The following is a 19,113-nucleotide window of genomic DNA, read 5'->3' as shown; positions in this document are numbered from 1 at the left end:
TCCCCAGCCTTTGGAATGTACCAGACTGCGCCAAGTTTTGAGTATTCTTGAAATCTCTCTCAGGGAAGGATTTCCTTATCTTCTGACCACTTACAACACCATTACCCCCTTTCCCTTTTCAGAAACACTGTTCTTTGTCCAGAAGCCCTGCCATCTTTCTTGGTTATAGTTATGATAATGTTTTCCCATTTAAAAGGAATCCTAATTAATAGATTCCTAAGTCCCTTAACACCATCACTCCCCCAGGTGTTATCACAGGCTGAGGAGGAAAGATTTGTTAGATATCCCTTATTGACAGTACAAGACTGTAAAGATCTGCTGTTCTAGATACTTTTTTTATTATACTTTATATATATGGTATAATTAACTTTGCCTTATTGTGAAAACAGTATGTCACTGGCAATTCATCTTTGGTAACCTATATAAAAGGGTCTGTTGGAGCCAGCTCCAAAGGTACTGTCAGATTTCTGCATCTGTGCAGCCAAAAGTACTACTTTAATTAATATGAAGCCTGTCTATCTCCAAGTTTCAGAGTAGCAGCCGTATTAGTCTGTATCCACAAAAAGAACAGGAGTACTTGTGGCATCTTAGAGACTAACAAATTTATTAGAGCATAAGCTTTCGTGGGCTACAGCATAGATGCATAGAATGGAACATATAGTAAGAAGAGATATATATACATACAAAGAAGGTGGAAGTTGCCATGCAAACTGTAAGAGGCTAATTAATTAAGATGAGCTATTATCAGCAGGAGAAGAAAACTTTTGTAGTGATAATCAAGATGGCCCATTTAGACAGTTGACAAGAAGATGTGAGGATACTTAACTTAAGGAAATAGTTTGAATATGTGTAATGACCCAGCCACTCCCACTCTCTATTCAAACCCAAGTTAATAGTATCTAGTTTGCATATTAATTCAAGCTCAGCAGTTTCTCGTTGGAGTCTGTTTTTGAAGCTTTTCTGTTGCAAAATTGCCACCCTTTTACTGAGTGGCCAGAGAGGTTGCAGTGTTCGCCTACCGGTTTTTGAATGTTATGATTCCTGATGTCAGATTTGTGTCCATTTATTCTTTTGCGTAGAGACTGTCCGGTTTGGCCAATGTACATGGCAAAGGGGCATTGCTGGCAGATGATGGCATATATCACATTGGTAGATGTGCAGGTGAACGAGCCCCTGATGGTGTGGCTAATGTGATTAGGTCCTTAGTGTGATGGTGTCACTTGCATAAATATGTGACGGAATTGGAATCAGCAAGGATAGGTTCCTGGGTTAGTAGTTCTGTTGTGTGGTGTGTAGTTTCTGAAGAGTATTTGCTTCAGGTTGGGGGGCTGTCTGTAAGCGAGGACTGGTCTGTCTCCCAAGATCTGTGAGAGTGAGGGATCATTTTTCAAGATAGGTTGTAAATCTTCGATGATGCGCTGGATAGGTTTTAGTTGGGGGCTGGTGACAGCTAGTGGCGTTCTGTTATTTTCTTTGTTGGGCCTGTCCTGTAATAGATGACTTCTGGGTATCTCCAAATTCTGTGTTAATGTAGAACCAAATTAAGACAACACTGGAGTAATTAAACAGCTTCATAAGGAGACATAATTGTTCATCATACACTAGCCTAATGGTTTTCCAAGGCAAATAATGGTGTGAGCTTTCAAACTACAACTGAAAAAGGTCCATGTACTTTTATGTAAAAAGATAAAAGAGATTCGGTACATATAACTAGACAAACTCACTATAATTCATACTACTTATACATTTTCCACATATTTACTACATCTAGAAGAATGTGTAAAAACACATTACAGATGGGTTATTATTATTATTAGGTAGTTCCATACCTAAAAGGTACATTGTCATGTTTTCATATGCCCAAGTAATGCACATTTCATAACAAAATTAATCAACATATTTCAATCTATACCATACAATAATTAAGTCATTTTGAAAACTTAGTTACAGCACTTTTAAAATTGATTGTTCCACACTTTCTTTGTTCTCTAAGAAACAGGTTACAGAATTAATTATCTGTGTTCAAACTATTTTGAACCCCACATTTTGTGAGTAATGTCATTTTGAGTGCAGTAAGAACTGACCCACGCTTACTTTCCTTTCTGGCTCAAACAAAACAGACTTGCAAAAGCTCCATATCTTGTTCTAATGATAGGTTAACATGCCCTCTTACTGTACCGCTGAAACATGTTCAACAACTTCAGTAAATGAATGTTACAACGTAGCTTTTGTTATTAGTAGTTGAAAATATATCAGAATATGGCAGACTTGGAAAGTGGTCTGTAATGCTGGAAACATTTTCCACACTGTAGGACTTCAGTAAAGAATACCTGTTGAAAAGAGATGTATCCAAGACAGAAATATACAAAAACATTTGCCTGTCTTTGTGTAGCACCTTCAGTTTGTCTCTCATCTCATTGTCGCTGCTATGGTAGATTGTTAAATTTTGCTCTAGAAATTGGCCCTTAACCTCACTGTTTATTTGCAGCTTTCGCAATCCCAAAATGGCCAGGTATTCTGTTGGAAGAGGAGTGGAGCCACAGAGCGAAAGCTTCAGGTATTGCACCACTGTAAAGTTCAACAGCATTCCAAGCCCAGTCGTATCTGTGAACCAGATTGTTAGGTCACTGTGGTAGCTGGCTCTATCTATTGTATAAGGCAAGATGGTTTTGCAACTGCACATGAGGTTTGCCAAGCTGTAGTCACAATCATGGATATCAGCAAAACAGCTGCAATTGCGAATTGTGTTTTCCTTGGTGAAAATCAGAGTGTTGTTCTTTTGACCTCTCACAAAACTGTTAAGACAGAAACCAAGAAAGCCAACCAAAAGGAAATGGTGCTTATGGCAGGATACTGACATCATGCTTCCAGGCATCTTGTCTTCTTTTACTGAGTGATTCTTATCACATGCCATTACCTAATGAGAATAAGAGTAACTTTATTATATTAGGGTTCACTTAATTGTTAAGACTTTCTCCCACTCATTGTCTGACTTGTCTATTCAGGGCTACACTGCCACTTTACAATCTACCCTAAGTTAGGGGACAAGATGGGTGAAGTAATATCTTTTATGGGACCAACTTCTGTTGGTCAGAGAGACAAGCTTTCAAGCTACAGAGACAGGGCCAGCTTTAGGTTTTTTTGCTGCCCCAAGTGCAAAAAAAAAAAAAAAAAAAAGAGCCAGAGTGCCACCCCTTGAAAAGTGCCGCCCCAAGCACGTGCTTGGTTTGCTGGTGCCTAGAGCTGGCCCTGCACACAGAGCACTTCCTCAGGTTAGGGGAGACACATAGCTTCACTGATCCTAGTGCAAGTCAGAGAACAAACTGTGACTCCATTGGCTTTCTTGCCAGCTGTTCCCTTCCACTCGGGGAGGAATAAATTGTTTTATCCATTTTATAGAACAGCTTACTTTCCCCTGTGCACTTTGCCAGCTACTCTGGCTGACAAGGGTGAGGGCAAAGACAGGGCTCCTCCTACTCCTTGCTCCTATCAGTTTCCTCCCAATGCACTTGCTTGCTGCCAGGAATATTGAGTGAGTGCTGATAACCCCTGCAACACTAGCTGCAGTGGAGGGCAATCTGAGCAGGGAAGTAAAAGGTGGGGTCTTACTGCCTCTTACTCCCCTGCATAGCTGAGGGCTGTGACAATCTAGCCCTTAGAATGTGAACTCTTTGTGGGTAGGGACTGTCTATTACTATGTGTTTGTACATTGCCTAGCACAATAGCGTCCCTACATTCATTGGCGCCTCTAGGCATGCCTGTAATAGAAATAATAAAGGCAGGGAGATTTATAAAGAACAAATTGTATCTCAGTCATTTAATCTTTACTATTTTATAGCTCTCATCATAGCTACGGTTGAGTACCAAACCAATATGAACATTCTTCTCTCAGGCTATAGTCTATACGTATGGCGGCGTGTAGACTATACACACTGCATGCCCCCCCAGCATGGGTATAAACAGCAGTGAGGCACTCCTTAAATGAGTAAAGACATGAGAGAAACTTAGGGTACATATCCTACACAGCTCTCTACTCACCCAAATAGTGTCTCTCCCATCTACACTGCTATTTTTAGCAGCGTAGTGTCCTGATCCTCCAGCAACAGGAAAAGGGTCTGTCGGGGAGGAGGCAGCAGGGAAATGCCCCAGCAGCTCCCGCTGCTGGAGCTGTTCCTCGCTGCAGTGAAAGACTCGGGCAGCGGGGCAAGGCTCCAGCAGGGGAACAATACACTGCTAATAATAGAAAGTGTAGATCAGGGGCCACTGATTGGGCAAGTTAGAGAGCCGTGGTGAGTGCATCCCTATGGTTCTGGTGTGTCTTTACTCACCTAAGCAGTGCCTCACTGTCTACACTGCTATTTATACCCAGGCTGGGAGGGGCATGGAGTGTCTGTACTGTGTAGACACCTGATTCAGACAGCATCTTACAATCAGGCTGTTTTGATTTGACTGCATCCTGAAAAAAAAAGTAACACTTTTTCTTCTGAGTAAAACTAAAACAGGCCATGAAGATTTTATGAAGTAAAACACAAAACATATACATTCACTTCATATGCATAATTATTCCTCAGACATAAAAAGGCATTCTGTCCAAAATGAAGAGCTTGCAATCTTGTAAGTAAAATACAAGACACAATAATCTACTCCTCTGGTCTGCTAACTGGCTAGACCCACCAGACTTTTGTATTTGTTTGGAGATACTTTTACCCGCTTATTTGCTTTTTCAGAATCTAACCTGTTGCCCAATTTAGATTTAACCAGTCCAAATATGCGAAAAACACACTTGATTAATACTGGGCTGCTTAAACAAGGGTGTGGGTCTTTTAAAATTTGACACAATTTTGAATTCAACTAATTTTACTTCCATAATTTTTCACCATTATGATGCAATCAAGTGTGCAACAACTCCTTTCCTGAACATAAATTTTAAGCAGAAGATGAACAGAGATTGCTCATAAATGAACCTGATGCTGAAGAATTGCTAAAGAGCCTGACACTGGGACTTAAATTATCATCACATCTATGTTTTCATGATGACAACGGCATGGAAAATGTCTCACTTTCAGGATCATTAAGTTAATGTTCTACTCTTCCATTTCAATAGACAGAGTTTCAGTGACTCCTTTAATCTTGAAGAATCTGAAAAACTGACTTTCTGTACCTTTTGAGATGGATATGACTCCTGTCTTACTACTTATCAAGGTTTACATTTTATTTCAAAATTATTTTTTTTCATTACTTCAGAACTTATTTCCTACACTCCCTTCAACTTTAGACATGTAGAGTCAGATAAGTTTATACAAAGTTTGATAATCACTAAACATTAATCATATGTTCGCAGCACTGATCTGCAGCTTTCACATTTATTACTGGTAAAACCACATAGTGAATTCAACATTGAAGACTCAAGATAGAAAACTAAGGTGTGCTAGTCAGTTTGATTTAGAATCCGATTTTATATTGTCTGCTGGCCTTCCGACAGCATTGTAGTAAACAGACAATTCACAGCTCCATCTTCTCCCCTCTCTTCCGTGTCCAAACACAGGTGATTCCACTCCTTATTTATGACCCTTTATGCAGTCGCCATTGACTTCACTCATTCTCTTTCTCCTCCTAGCTTCTAGACAATTCTATAATTTTATTATATTTTACAATTTTATTACTGTCTTGTAATAGGCATAACAAAAAAATCTTTATTTTCTTTCCACTTTTCTTTTTACTTTTTGGGACCAGATTCAATGATATGTTCTGCATCCTTTACACTACTTCATCAAAGCAAAATAGCAAAGCAAAGCAGTTTAACAACCTTCACGTGTGCTACAGACAACAGAGTAGATTCTTCATTCTGCCCTAGCTCTCCTTGGGTGCACTGGATGGGGGAGCCACAAGAGCTAATAGGGACACCCTGATCTTCAGCCATCCAGCCTCATGTTTTTCAGTATGTAGTACAATGGTACCAGATCCTGACTGGGGCCTTTGGTCCCTACCACAGTGGGTATAAATAATAAATATCATGGGCAGCGTGTGACTCCTGCATTTGGGGAGGCTGGGTGTAAGCACCAGAAGCTTCCTAGAAGTGGGGAAGGCCACTGGTGTCTGGACTGTGGCCCCACCCCTGCTCCACCCTGAGGCCCGCCCCTGTTCTGCCTCCTTCCCCAAGGCCTTGTCCACACTCCACCCCAGGCCCCGCTCCTGGTTGGTCCCCTCCCCCTCTACCCTCTCCCCCGAAGCTCCCCTACCCACCACTCCCTCCTCTGCACCCCCGAGGCCCCCCGCCCACTTCTTGTGCCTCTTGGTCCCCTCCCCTGAGGCTGCCGCTGCTTGTGCCTCTTTTATCCCTCCCCCGAAGCCGCCCTACCCACTGCTTGCACTTCTCCGCCCCCTCCCCCGAGACCTCCCCTGCCCACCGTTCCTCAGAGGGGTGGAGAGGTGAGCGGCATTGGGATCCTCGGGGTAAAGAGGCAGAGCAAGGGCGGGACCTTGGGGGAATGAGGGAGAGGGGGTGGGAAGAGGAGAAGTGTGGGCAGGGTGATGGGGGGAGAGGACGAGTGGAGCATGGGTGAGGTTATGGCCCAGATGCCCTTTTGGCAGCAGCACTCTGAAGGCGGCAGGCCGGCGGCAGCACCTCTAGAGAGAGGTGCGCCGCATCCTGTTTGGGGAGGCTGAGCCTCCCTGGTCTCTTATACCTACCGGGCATGGGAGAGGACCCGCCCCAGGGGGAATCTTCCCTCCCTCATGCTGCCCCACTGCTACCTCCCTGAATCCCTGAGCTATCGTCCCTACCCGCCGACCTGATCCCTATTAGCCAGCCCCCAGATGATGCCATGGAGGGCTGGACCCTAGTACAGGGGAAGCGGGACAACCAGAAGGCTCGAGCTTGCTCCTTCCCACTGATGCGGAAGACCAGGAAGGGGACACCGATGCCGGGCCTTTCGCCTTGCCCCCGGGTGGAATTTGTCCACCAGTACCAGCTGGGGAAGATGTGGCAGCACCGGAGGGCAGTACCACTCCTCCACTGGAGTCCCTTCCCTCAGAGGCCCCCGATGGAGCCCCTCCTGCCCCTTTAACAGCTGAAGCCCCTGAAAGCCCTGAAGTGAGCGTCACTTTGGGTGTCAGCAGGGAGAACCCTGGGGTGGTGGAAGGTGATCTCCCCTCCATTTATGAGGAGATAGAGGCCCTGGGTATGACCTTGGTCACCCAGGGGGAGGATGACCCTCTGCCAGCGGGCCTCGATCTAAGTGACCTCACCCCAGTCCCCCTTTCCCCATGCTCCCTCCCCCTAACTGCTGCTTCTGCTCCTGCCTCCAAGGGTCCCCTGGGTTCTTTCATCTGCCCATCCGCAGGTAGCACCCCGTTGACGGCCGCCGAGCCTACTGAGGCGATGGCCAGTGCCACGCGGCCGGGACCCGAGGCCCATGGGGTATCCCTTATAGGTGTGGGGCAACCAACCTCCTTCCCGGGCAGGGACCCCACTGAAGACTGTCCACCTCCCGATGCCATGGCTGCCATCCCAGCCATAGAGCCTAAGCCCGGCATCATTGAGGGTCCCCTTCCCACCCCCCAGATCCCTGAGCCAAACCGAGAGGGGCCCCCTCCCAGCAGCCCAGCTGCTGAGGCTCAGGATCCTGCCTCTGTCCCTCTCCCCGACTCTGCTCCTGCCCCCTGCCCTGCCCCTACTCAAAAAAAAAAAATACTACAGTATTACCAATGCTAAATACTACTACTAATGATCATAATAATAAATAATATCCTGCCTCAAGATAAGAGATAAGATACAGGGTGGAAATATATTTTTACTGATTAATTTGAAATCTTATACAGTAGGACCAATTAGGACCAAATTCTGCCCATGGGTGTGGTTCCCACTGAAGCCAGCCAGAATCGTCTTTGAATCCGAAGGAAGAATTTAGCCCTTAGAATGTTTAAATGTTCTCCCATCTCTAGAACACATGTCCAGTGCATCAGAAAGCCAGTACAATAAAAGCTGATTGTTTAAAAAAATGTGGTCCGCAAGAAACTAATAGTAATAATATAATAATAATATATAATTAATGAATATTCATAGGGTACCAATCCAAACCTAATTTAAACAAACAATGGAGCGTTTTAATATACAAACATTTGTGTAGCACCCTATTAACAGAATATGTTAAAATGCATTTAGTAGTTTGTTAGTTAGCCTTGTATTAGTAATCTGTGGTTGATCCTGAGAGGACAGCTCCCTGCTAATGGGTTTGCTTTGGAGCTAGACAGTCTCGATTCACTTCCTCCTGACAACCCTACAAAGAACATTGTTATTCTAGGATACATTGAACATTAAAATTATAAACATCATTGCCTCTTGATAGAATGACTTCTTTGTCCTTTTAATTACACTTCAAATTTACAGTTTACAAAAGAGGTACATTTCAGTCCACTTATTTCTTTGATGTTTGGTCACACACCAGTATATCTACAGAAATTATGGTGGCCAGCAAATGCCCCAGGATTTACACATCCATGAAAAGAGGAAGATGTGTGTTCTAGAGAGCAAACTTTAATGAGCTCTCTCCAAGGAAATTTAATTTCATGCTCACCTCCCATGTCTAGCAACTATTTTAAAAGTTAGAAAAACATGTTTCTCTTGAATTCAGGATACAGACAGCTTTTTGTTGAAATTAAATATTTAATCCAAATTCCACAGCATTATCTCTTACAACATACCAGAAATGCCACCTGAACATTTAGTTAATGTTAAACTTCAAAGGTCAAGTACAACCATGCTGTAACTCCCCCGATATTATGCAGTTACACAAGCAATGAAGTTGGCCCCAAATATCTAAGGATCCAATCATGCATTACAATGAGAATTCTACTACCATACCTTCACATTTGGTTTATTTTTCCTTGGCTTGAGGATATGATAAAATAAATCAGAATATTTACAGTATCACTATTGTGTCATAAATGCAGTAATATTCCCCTCACACATTGCCGAGAATGATCTGGATTTATCTGTTTTGAAGATAGTATTTTGCAAGCAAAATTCATAGATAAGTTTAGCAGCAGTATGAATTTAATGTCTATAAAAGAGATTTTAATTAAAGTGCTATATGAGCCTGCCACTCAAAATTTCTCCTGCATCGCAAACGCCAACCAAAATCAATAGAAGTTTAATGATTTTTCAAAGTAAGTTCTGAAAGCATATAGCCACGACAAAAAACAAAAGCAAAACACATTTTTTGATAAATTCTCATCAGAGCTAACTAGTTATTCCTCTGCTAATTCTTTTCACTCACCTGAGCTTTGCTTTGTTTTGTTACTCTCATGCAGCCACCATAGGAAAATTCTGTTTCACAGTTAGTTTAGTCACAAGCTGTGTTCTGTATTTTGGTATTGAATGAAGCTTTATCTCCAAAAATACTTGCTATCCTCTTTTGTTCCCTGCAACTCAGAAATAATCATAGCAGTAAGTACTGCATGCTAAATTTTGGTGTGTTTTTGGCAAGCAATATGCAGGCAGTGAAATATCTGTTGTAGGTTATAGTGTCCGCAAAATATTAAAATCACCTGCACTGCACTGCTATTTGAGCCTCCAGTTATCTAAAAAGAAATGTGCATTACATAACTCCTACTCAAGCTACTCTGCTGTCTGCACACTTTGGGGGTTTGAAAAAGGTTTTTGTTGATTTTTAACAAGCTTTTCTGCAAAAAAAATAAAATAAAAGTAAGAAATTAGTTAGAAAACAATGATAAAACCTGAACACAGCCTCTTAATGGCTCCTACCCTTAGATGCATCTTTTGGATAATTATTAGTGCTGTGGAAGGGCTGTTAGAAGGGCAAGGGTCACAACTGAACAGGCAGGAAAGACCCCCTGGGGAAGTCTGGAGGAGCTGGAAACCTGGAATATGATCATGAGGCATCAGAGAGACTCAGAAGGCACTGGGAGTCTATAGAAAAGAAAAAGTGGAGGGGGAGTTCCAAAGGAGAAATAAGAGCCTAACAGAGAAAGGGACATAGGACACAAAGGGTCTGAAGAGTATGCATGGATGGGAATTTTTGGGTTCAACTAGGTAGACAAACCTTTTCGTGCTTAGCCAAACCAAATCTCTGAACTATTTGGTTTAGTCATCACAAGTGTGGCTATATAGAGCTGGCCAACAATTTCAGGATTCAGAGTAGCAGCCGTGTTAGTCTGTATTCGCAAAAAGAAAAGGAGGACTCGTGGCACCTTAGAGACTAAGGTTCATCGGATGCATTATTTGAGCTTATGCTCAAATAAATTTGTTAGTCTCTAAGGTGCCACAAGTACTCCTTTTCTTTTTGCAATTTCAGGATTGTTTTTTGTTTTCTTTTTACAAGATTCTTCATTGAAATTTCAAATTTAAATTAAAAAAGGGGGGAAAACATTTTAACAAGATTTTTGTGATCTCCCACGACTCATGGTGGGTTACAACCGTCCTGAAAAATAAGTTTTACTGCTTTGCAGGGAGACTCTTAGTTTGGATTAATTTTTAGAGAGTTTTTAAAAGGCACGAGGTGCTGGAAAGGGCTCACAGGGACACTCAGAAGCCCCTTGTTAAAATTCTACCACTAAACTAAAGGGAAGATTAGGGTGATTTCCTGCTCTCTAATGGGACTGGATTCTCCATTGTGTCCAAGGTTGCATCATGGCACAAAGTGGCTTTAGGACTAGAGAATCTGGGCTATGTAATCCACCCCTCCTCCTCACACACTCTCATTCTCTGGATGTTGCTTAATTACCTTAATAGAGACAATTTATCCCTGGGGCTCTTTAAAATACTTCTAGAGAGTAGTCTATGGAATTCAGAAGATTGCATTAAATGTTAGGTACTTTAATAAAATTTCACAAAGAAGGAACTTGAGTCCCTGCCCGGAAAGGCCTGTTGTACACAACACCCCATTTCAAATCATACTTCTTTGAACACTCCGCTGTAGTATCAATATACCCCCTACATTTTCAGAAACTAAGTGTAAACATTTCCAGTGAAATGTATTTCCTATACATTTGTTGCCCTCCTTCCTTGGCTACGGTTAAGAGACAGTGTTTTGGACATAAAAAGAATGAATAGACAGTTCAGTCAGTCCCGTTCCTCTTTGCAGCCCAGGCACATTTGGAAGAAGGGATTTATCACACGCTAACAGGGACATTTTCTTGTGGGAACTCCTCATTAAAATATTAATGATACATGGCTATTTAAAAAGTCTCTGCCACTGTACAATTTGTTTCCATTAGACATGATATTTCCTTGACAGAATCAGCAAGTACCATAAAAGTGAGAAATTGTGAGCATTCCACATGCAGGTTTTTTCAGCTTTTCAGTTTATACTTTGAAAGACTGTAGAGCTCAGGGAACCATTACTTCTTGAATTTCAAATTTGTGCTTGGCAAGTGGACTGAACCCTATCCTTCCACGAGAGGTCAGTAAACAGAAACTGTCCATCCTCACATACTCATTCTGGCACAAAGTATGGCCATATTATCTGAGGAAGGTGGTGTATTCCTAATCTTAGAAAGACTCTGGTATGGATTTTGTTTTTAAATAACTGTTCAATCCAGTAGTTTCAGACAGTAAAACTTGTCCAAACTCATGCACAATATTTAGTCTTTAAAATTGTTTGGAGTGGTGAAAATCAGTACATTTTGATATCAGATATGTAGAATTAGTTCAATCATTTATTTTAATTAACTGTTTGCCTGATAAATACTTTCTGAATGGAACGTGTAGAGGTTCCGTACTCCAAATGCAGGGGCAGTTTAAGCCAGTGTTTATAGGATTTTTTGCTTCCAGTGAGAATCTGTTTTAGTGTTAGGACTGGAAAATTCTAAGCTATGTCTGCCTATGTCAGCAAAATTTATGTCCCTGAGGGGTGTGAATATTCTATCCCCTGAGTAACATAAATTATACTGATATAAGTGTTAGTGTGCACAATGCTATGGCGATGGGAGCTTCTCCTGCAGACATAGCTTATGCTGCTCGCAGGGATGGTTTTTTATGCCTACGGGAAACCAGCATAGAGCATCTTCACCACAGTGCTGTACATGTAGACATGGCCTAAGACTATTATGTCCTCTTTTCAGTTACAAGTCTGACTATTGCCAACTCCACCCCCAATGTATAAATAATATAAACTGTGGTCTGCTTTCTCTCATCGTCCCCCATGGAATCTTTTTTTAAATGGTGCCTTGTGGAAATAAATTCAATGGACAGAACAACAGGAGAGGAACAGAAGACAGCTATAAACAGCTTCTGAGTTATGCCACTCAGAACTACCATTGCAATGGGAAATTAATCAAGTTTACAAGTTTCTGAAATGAGCCAAGGCCTGAAATAATAATTAGGTTCCACCACCAGGAAGTGCTCTTCTTATCACTGCTCTTTCATGATATTATTACCCCTTTCCTTTTAGCATTAATCCAACCATCCTATACAGTGTTAGAATCCACTGTCCCTACAGAATAAAATCACTTTCCTCTCAGAGTTTCCTGTGACTAGTCTGGCTGCCCTTACTCCAGGGCTCTGGAGCCCATTTACTACTGCTACGTGCCTGCTTACCAGTGACAGGACTATAAACCCCAGAAGCAGTGGTGGGCAACCTGTGGTCCGCAGGCCGCACGTGACCCTTCAGGATAATCCACTGGCGAGCCACCAGACAGTTTGTTTACATTTGCACGGCCGCCTGCAGCTCCCAGTGGCTGCGGTTCACCGTTCCTGGCCAATGAGAGCTGCAGGAAGCGGCACAGGTCGCAGGCTCTCCTTCTCCCCTCTCCCGCTGCCTGTAGGGATACCCAAGGCTCTTCTCAATTCTCACCCTGTCTCTGGGCAATTTCATCAGCACTATCATCTCTAGGATAATGACTTGCAAATCTCTCTTTCTGCCCCAGCCTATCTCCTTCCATTCAATCCCACATTTCAGCCTCTCTCCCCGATGCAATGTCTTGTCATCAGCTGAAGCTTAACACGACCAAAATCAAACTCCTTATGTTTCCTCCCAAACCTTCTCTGCTGACAGCACCACCATCTTTCTCATTACTCAAACCTGCAATTTGTGGTATTTTTGACTCCTCCCTTTCCCAATCATATACATCCAGGCCAGATCCAAATCCTGCCATTTCTTCCTCCTCAACATCCATTCTTTTCTTTTCATCACCAAATCTTCTTTTCACAGCCAAATCTTTCATTCACCCCCTCATTATAGTCCATTTTGATTACTGCAATAGCCTCTTATTTAGCCTCCTAAGTATTCTCATTGTCCTTTTACCAGAGCACAATATGTCCCTGCTGTTCTGGGCTCCTGCACTAAGAAAGTGTGGCCAGCAGAGTAGTCTCTAGAGCTGGTCTAATTTATGCCTCCAGTTTTCAGTCGGAACAGAATTGGGATTAATGTCTTCCGACTCTACCTCTGAACTTGAGCTCATCCATAGATAAATACAGTCTTATTTGGGTCAAGCTGCCCAACTCTTGGTATACTTTAACCCTCCCCCATACATTATGAAGTATAAATTCCTAAAGAAATCAGCTGTTTTCTTCTGGACACAAGTAAATTCTATTTTTATGGGGCCCTGTCTAGAGGCAGAATCATGCATTATTGCTACAGCCTACTGCTAGATCCTTGGGGTCACATTCTGGCAGGCCCTGCCCATGGACTCCTGAAAGAAAGTCTATGGTCAACAGTGGGATGGGGACATAGAAGTTGTCCACCCCTATTTTGCCTCTCTCCAAACCTATATAGAGAGTGCTCTGCAAGCACTTTGTAACTAGAGTTAGTATGATGTGTACTGGACATGTTCATCTGCACAGAGCTCCTGCCCCGGCAATGATCCCTACCTACCAGCTTTACAGAGATTATTCTTAACAGCAATTCCTGCTTGAACTAATCTTTGGGTGGGGGTATGGAGAGGCCTGCTTGAAGGTTACATCATTAACTCTGATTTTACTGCATATGCATTAACACTGTGCACAGCACTGGAAGAACTCAGATGCACCCAGTAGCAAGGTTTTCACGATGTCTGGACCTAATGCTGCAACTATTGAATTTACTGGGAGTATCTGCGTATATCTGACTGGGGTGAGGCTATTCTGCTATGCAATGACCAAAGGCCATATAGGTTATCCCAACCATTATTTATGTATTCTTATTATTTAATTGCAGTATAATAGTGTCCAGAGGCTCCAAACAAATAGAGGGCTCTAGTGGATCACTGGCTGTGGAAACACATAATAAGAAACTGTCCCTCCCCCAGACCAGCTTATAGTCTAAATAGACAAGACTGACAAAGGGTGAGAGAGGGGTCCAGCTACATCACTTGTGATAGGTGCTGGAGGCAGGATTTTGGTTTTTGTGAACGTAGAACAGCCATTTCCTACCTTCCAAATATGCAACTCTAAATTCCTTCCACATACCCAATAATTTGGATCCTAGTTCTATTTATCTTCTTCACGTAATATTTTTCTCCATGATGGTATGGAGTTGAGTGGAGAGGACTATCCTACTCAGAAATCTGCGGCTCTCCCCCCATTCCTGAGGGAGCCCATATTATGATATGGGATTAGGGTGACCAGATGTCCCGATTTTATAGCGACAGTCCCAATATTTGGATTTTTTTTAATATTGGCTCTTATTACCCTCCGCCCTCTGTCCCAGTTTTTCACACTTGCTATCTGGTCACCCTATTATAGGATTATGATGTGTGGGATTCACAAAGGTAGTTAGGTGCTAACTCTCATGGGAGTTAGGCACCTAAATAACTTTGTGAATCCCTCTCTGTATGCTCCCAGTCTCGTGGTATTAGAAGAAATTTTGGAGCATTTCAGTATTACTTCCTTCTTGGCCAGACAGTCCACCTTTTCATGTTCCCTGTATGTATAAATATCTTTTTACTAAAAAAGAAAAGGAGTACCCGTGGCGCCTTAGAGACAAACAAATTTATTAGAGCATAAGCTTTCGTGAGCCACAGCTCACTTCATCAGATGCATTTGGTGGGCTTTTTCCACCAAATGCATCCGATGAAGTGAGCTGTGGCTCATGAAAGCTTATGCTCTAATAAATTTGTTAGTCTGTATTCGCAAAAAGAAAAGGAGTACCCGTGGCACCTTAGAGACTAACAAATTTATTAGAGCATAAGCTTTCATGAGCCACAGCTCACTTCATCGGATGCATTTGGTGGAAAAAGCCCACCAAATGCATCCGATGAAGTGAGCTGTGGCTCACGAAAGCTTATGCTCTAATAAATTTGTTAGTCTCTAAGGTGCCACGGGTACTCCTTTTCTTTTTGCGAATACAGACTAACACGGCTGCTACTCTGAAACCTATCTTTTTACTATATGTTCCATTCTATGCATCCGATGAAGTGGGCTGTAAACCACGAAAGCTTATGCTCAAATAAATTTGTTAGTCTCTGAAGGTGCCACAAGTACTCCTGTTCTTTTTACTGAACAACAGGGGTTCATCAGCATTTGATATTGGAGCCTTCACCTTGCATTAGATTGGTATCTGGGCATACTCCCTGTTGCTACCCTTCATGTTCCTATGCACCATGTTCCAGAAAAATGCTTTCATTCCTCATTTTTTCCCCTCTTTCCCCTGTCTTTGGTCTATTTTTTTTCTTTTCTGTGCATTTTTCCTTTTTTCCTCCCTCACGTTTTCCTTCTTCTGTTTTTGGTGTGTTCTATTTCTTCTTATTTTTTTCCTTTGTTGTTTGTTTTCTGTTGCCTCTCTTTCAGTGACTGTCAGAGCCTGAGCCAGTCCTCCTCTCTGGATGAACTTCAGGCTGTTGTGATTGGATCTAACCACTGAATCATATGTGGTTCTAAGGTCCCTGGGTCTGGGTAGTGATTGGTCACTGTTCCAAGCTCTGGGTCTCTCAGATGCACTTCCAGGTAAAGACCGTATATCTGACACCTTTTCTTGGGCAGTGGAACCTCTCAGTCTGGCCACCTACACCACAGAACATGTGCCACAGCCTTCCCGAAACCTCTTAGACATTTTCGCCTTAGAGCAGGAGTGATGGAAGCACTTTACAAGTATGGGGGCCACAGGTGCCCAAACTGTGGCCCCGTCCCCCCACGCCACATTGCCCCCTGAGGCCATGCCCTCGCACCACCCACTCCCCCAAGGCCCCGCCTCAGGCTGACCCTTCTCCCTGAACCCCCACTATTGCACTACCCCTTCTCCCCTTTATAGGACTGGGAATTTTTGAAATTCCATTTCCTGTTTGCTCGGCGTGGAGAGCTCACATTGCATCTTCTCAGCTGACCATGGCGGCTCCACACAGCCAACACTCTTCCACTTGGAGCACACCTGAGTTGTTGGATCTTCTGGTACTGTGGGAAGAGGAGGCTGTGCAATCCCAGCTCTGCGCCAGCCATAGGAACTTCGATCCCTATGGCGAGATTTCTTGTGGCATGTTGGAGAAGAGCTATGAACAGGACATGCATCAGTGCCAGGTGAAGATAAAGGAGCTGAGGCAGGTGTACCAGAAGGCAAGGGAGTCAACCCGTTGCTCTGGTGCTGTGCTGAAGACCTTCTGCTTCTATAAGGAGCTGGATGCCATTCTCTGTGGCATCTCCACCTCCTCTGCCAAGAGCCCCGTGGATACTTCACGGGGGCTGGAGAGAGTGGCCTGTGGACTTAACCCCAAGGATGAAGTGGTGGACGAGGAAGTGGAATTGAGGATGAGGTGGAACAGGCAACGGGGACATCTTGTCATGCTGTGGCAAGCCAGGACTTCTTCTCAACCCTGGAAGGTTCGAGCCAGTCACAGCACTCTGTCTCTGGCATGCATAATGCAGGAGAGAGGGGCTCTGGTAAGTGCTTGTTTTGAGTTGATACTGCTTGGTTACATGAGGTAGAACTGTCCTTTGCTTTGTTATATGCTAGAAGTGGGCTAAGGGATAAAAATGTACAAGATTAGCAGTGTTTGTATCTGTACGTAGCTATGCAGCGAGGCCCCTGCAGATCAGTGGGTTAATGCAGACCGAGATTTCACAGGAATCCTCTAGAAAGATCTCTAGGAAACTTTCCTGGAGGTACTCAGCGATCCTCTTCTGGAGGTTCTTTGGCAGAGCTGCTTTGTTCCTTCCCCCATTGTAGGAAACTTTCCTGTGCCAATTGGCAATCATTTGTGCAAGGACCAAAGCAGCACACAGGCAAACAGCATAAGGACCGGGTCTGAAGCCACATGCATGCAGGAGATGCTCCCTTGCATCATTGCTTACGCTCAGGAATGAGATATCAGCTTCAATGATCCCACATTTGTAAAATAGTGGCAGAATTTACAATATTGTCTATACTCATTTGCAGTGATCCTCTTAAAAAGCCACCAAGACCCTTTGCCCCATCTTGAATGCCCTCTCCCATCCCTGAGCTGAACTTACCATATGTAGGGTGTTTTCTGAGCTCTGTGCTTGCCAAGGGACAGTGAGAAAGAGGTGTATTTTACTATTATCATTTGAAGTTGTGAGTGCACTAACAATCATGCCTCTGTTTATTGTTTCTTGTGCTTCTGCAGGTGTGGTCTTCACAGGAACCCCCTACACACCAGCAGAGCACCTCCACCAGATAAGGAAGGGACTGAGGAGGAGCAAGGAGGACATGTTTTGGGAGATGCTCCAATCCTCTCATGCCACAGATCAAGAACACAAGGCGTGGAGAGAACTCAATTAATGAAAATTTAAAAATAGTTAGGAGAGGAAGCAGGGGCATGAGCAAATTGTAGGGGGCCAGGAGCAGATGATAAAAGTGAAGGAGGAGCAAACAGAGATGCTCAAGTCCCTAATAGTGCTGCAGGCAGAACACATGTACTCGCCTCCCCTGCCGCCCATACAGAACTGCTTGCCATGCCCTCCCCAAATTATTCCCACACATTCCTTGCATCTTCCTGGCCCGTTGCAGTATCCCATTCACTCCGCCCCTTCAGACAGCTTCCAAAATGATAGCTGTAGTGAGATGCAGCTATGAGAGCCTCCGCCAGGGAAGTGCCCTGGTCAATGTTATGTCCCTTTCCAGAAAGTGTTTTCTGAGTGTTGTTTGTTGATATTTAATAAAAAATACTCTCTGAAAGATAATCAATCTTTATTTGTCTCCTACACATGGTGGTTGCTTCTGGAATTAATACACCGAGCAATTAGCACATTTGCAGTCTGCAAATCATGGTCAGGAAGCAATCATCAAAATTTTTCATGCAAGGTGGCAAGTTAAAGCATGGCAGAATGCTTTATAGAAAGACACATTGCCGGTGCTCATTGTCAAACTGGTACCTCAAAGCCTCTCTGATTCAAATAGCACCCCCTTGTGCCCCTCTAATAGCCCTGGTATCTGGCTGCTTAAAATCAGCCACCAGGCGATCCAACTCCACACTCCACCCCTGGGGAAACTTTTCACCCTTAGCCTGAGGTGACCCTGTGATAGAGGCTTTCTCCCTCTTGAGCCCGCACCCTGTGTTTAGGCTGGTATAATAAAGAATCTTCCACGCCTTCTTTTGCTATATCACCCAAGTGTCTTTATTTACAGTGTTCGTGCAGTCCCCAATAGCTCGTGCCCCACAGACCCTCCCCAGAGACTCCTGGCTTTTGAGACTTCCTTCTTTGGTAAGGAGACAGTGATACTGCCCTCCTGTCTCCTCCCAAGCTAGCCTCCCCACTGAGGTTTGCCCAGGCCTTTTATAGCCCTCTCCTGCCTCAGCCCAGCTGTCACTACTTAGCTTAGCATGTTCCTCTGAGCCAGCCCTCGTTAGGGCTTGCAGCTGGACTCCTGCTGAGTACCTGCATCTCTACCCCGGCCTCCTGGCCAGAGAGTAGACTGCAGACAGCATTTTGGCAAGGCCTTAAAGGGGTTTACACCTGCCCTGCCACAGTCTCACAAATATTATGCAGCACACAGCAGGTTGCTATGACCATGGGAATATTTTCCTCCTTTAGGTCTAACCTGCAATAAAGACAGCCCCAACTTGCTTTTAATCTGCCAAATGTACATTCAATGGTCATTCTGCACCTGTTCAGTCTATTGTTGAAGCGTTCCTTGCTGCTGTCCAGGTTTTCTATGCAAGTCTTCATGAACCAGGGAAGTAAGGGGGACTGAGATGGGAAGAGTATCCTGTGTAAGGCTGGGT

General features: G+C 43.7%; 2 protein-coding genes across 7 annotated transcripts in view; one reads left to right on the top strand and one right to left on the bottom strand.

The window, feature by feature from the left end:
* Nucleotides 1-1,386: 1,386 nt before the first annotated feature.
* The window catches only part of C1H21orf62 (chromosome 1 C21orf62 homolog), a 34,438-nt gene continuing 16,711 nt past the window's right edge, over nt 1,387-19,113 (bottom strand). For 5 of the 6 annotated variants that reach the window (XM_043508538.1, XM_043508526.1, XM_043508534.1 and 2 more), the window contains 2 exons: nt 9,279-9,423; nt 1,387-2,917 (listed from right to left, as the gene is read on the bottom strand). In XM_043508538.1, the coding sequence (XP_043364473.1) occupies nt 2,201-2,917; nt 9,279-9,308 (747 nt within the window). In that variant the 5' untranslated portion in view covers nt 9,309-9,423 and the 3' untranslated portion in view covers nt 1,387-2,200. The remainder of the gene's footprint in view (nt 2,918-9,278; nt 9,424-19,113) is intronic. The other variant, XM_038419958.2, reaches the window with a different exon arrangement.
* LOC119862742 lies at nt 15,328-18,040 on the top strand. The gene is made up of 2 exons (XM_038419979.2): nt 15,328-16,810; nt 17,515-18,040. Exons 1-2 carry the CDS (start codon nt 16,262-16,264, stop codon nt 17,566-17,568), a joined length of 603 nt encoding a protein of 200 aa, XP_038275907.1. The 5' UTR covers nt 15,328-16,261; the 3' UTR covers nt 17,569-18,040.

Source organism: Dermochelys coriacea, chromosome 1 (assembly GCF_009764565.3).
Source record: "Dermochelys coriacea isolate rDerCor1 chromosome 1, rDerCor1.pri.v4, whole genome shotgun sequence".
NCBI classification, from domain to species: Eukaryota; Metazoa; Chordata; order Testudines; family Dermochelyidae; genus Dermochelys; species Dermochelys coriacea.
Note: the sequence above shows the minus strand (reverse complement) of the source record. Positions and strands in the feature narration are given on the sequence as shown.

Coding starts and splice junctions, on each gene's coding strand:
- LOC119862742 (XM_038419979.2), top strand. CDS start 16,262: ATGGCGGCTCCACACAGCCAACACTCTTCCACTTGGAGCACACCTGAG. Junction 16,811..17,514: donor TGCAGGAGAGAGGGGCTCTG/GTAAGTGCTTGT, acceptor GTGCTTCTGCAG/GTGTGGTCTTCACAGGAACC.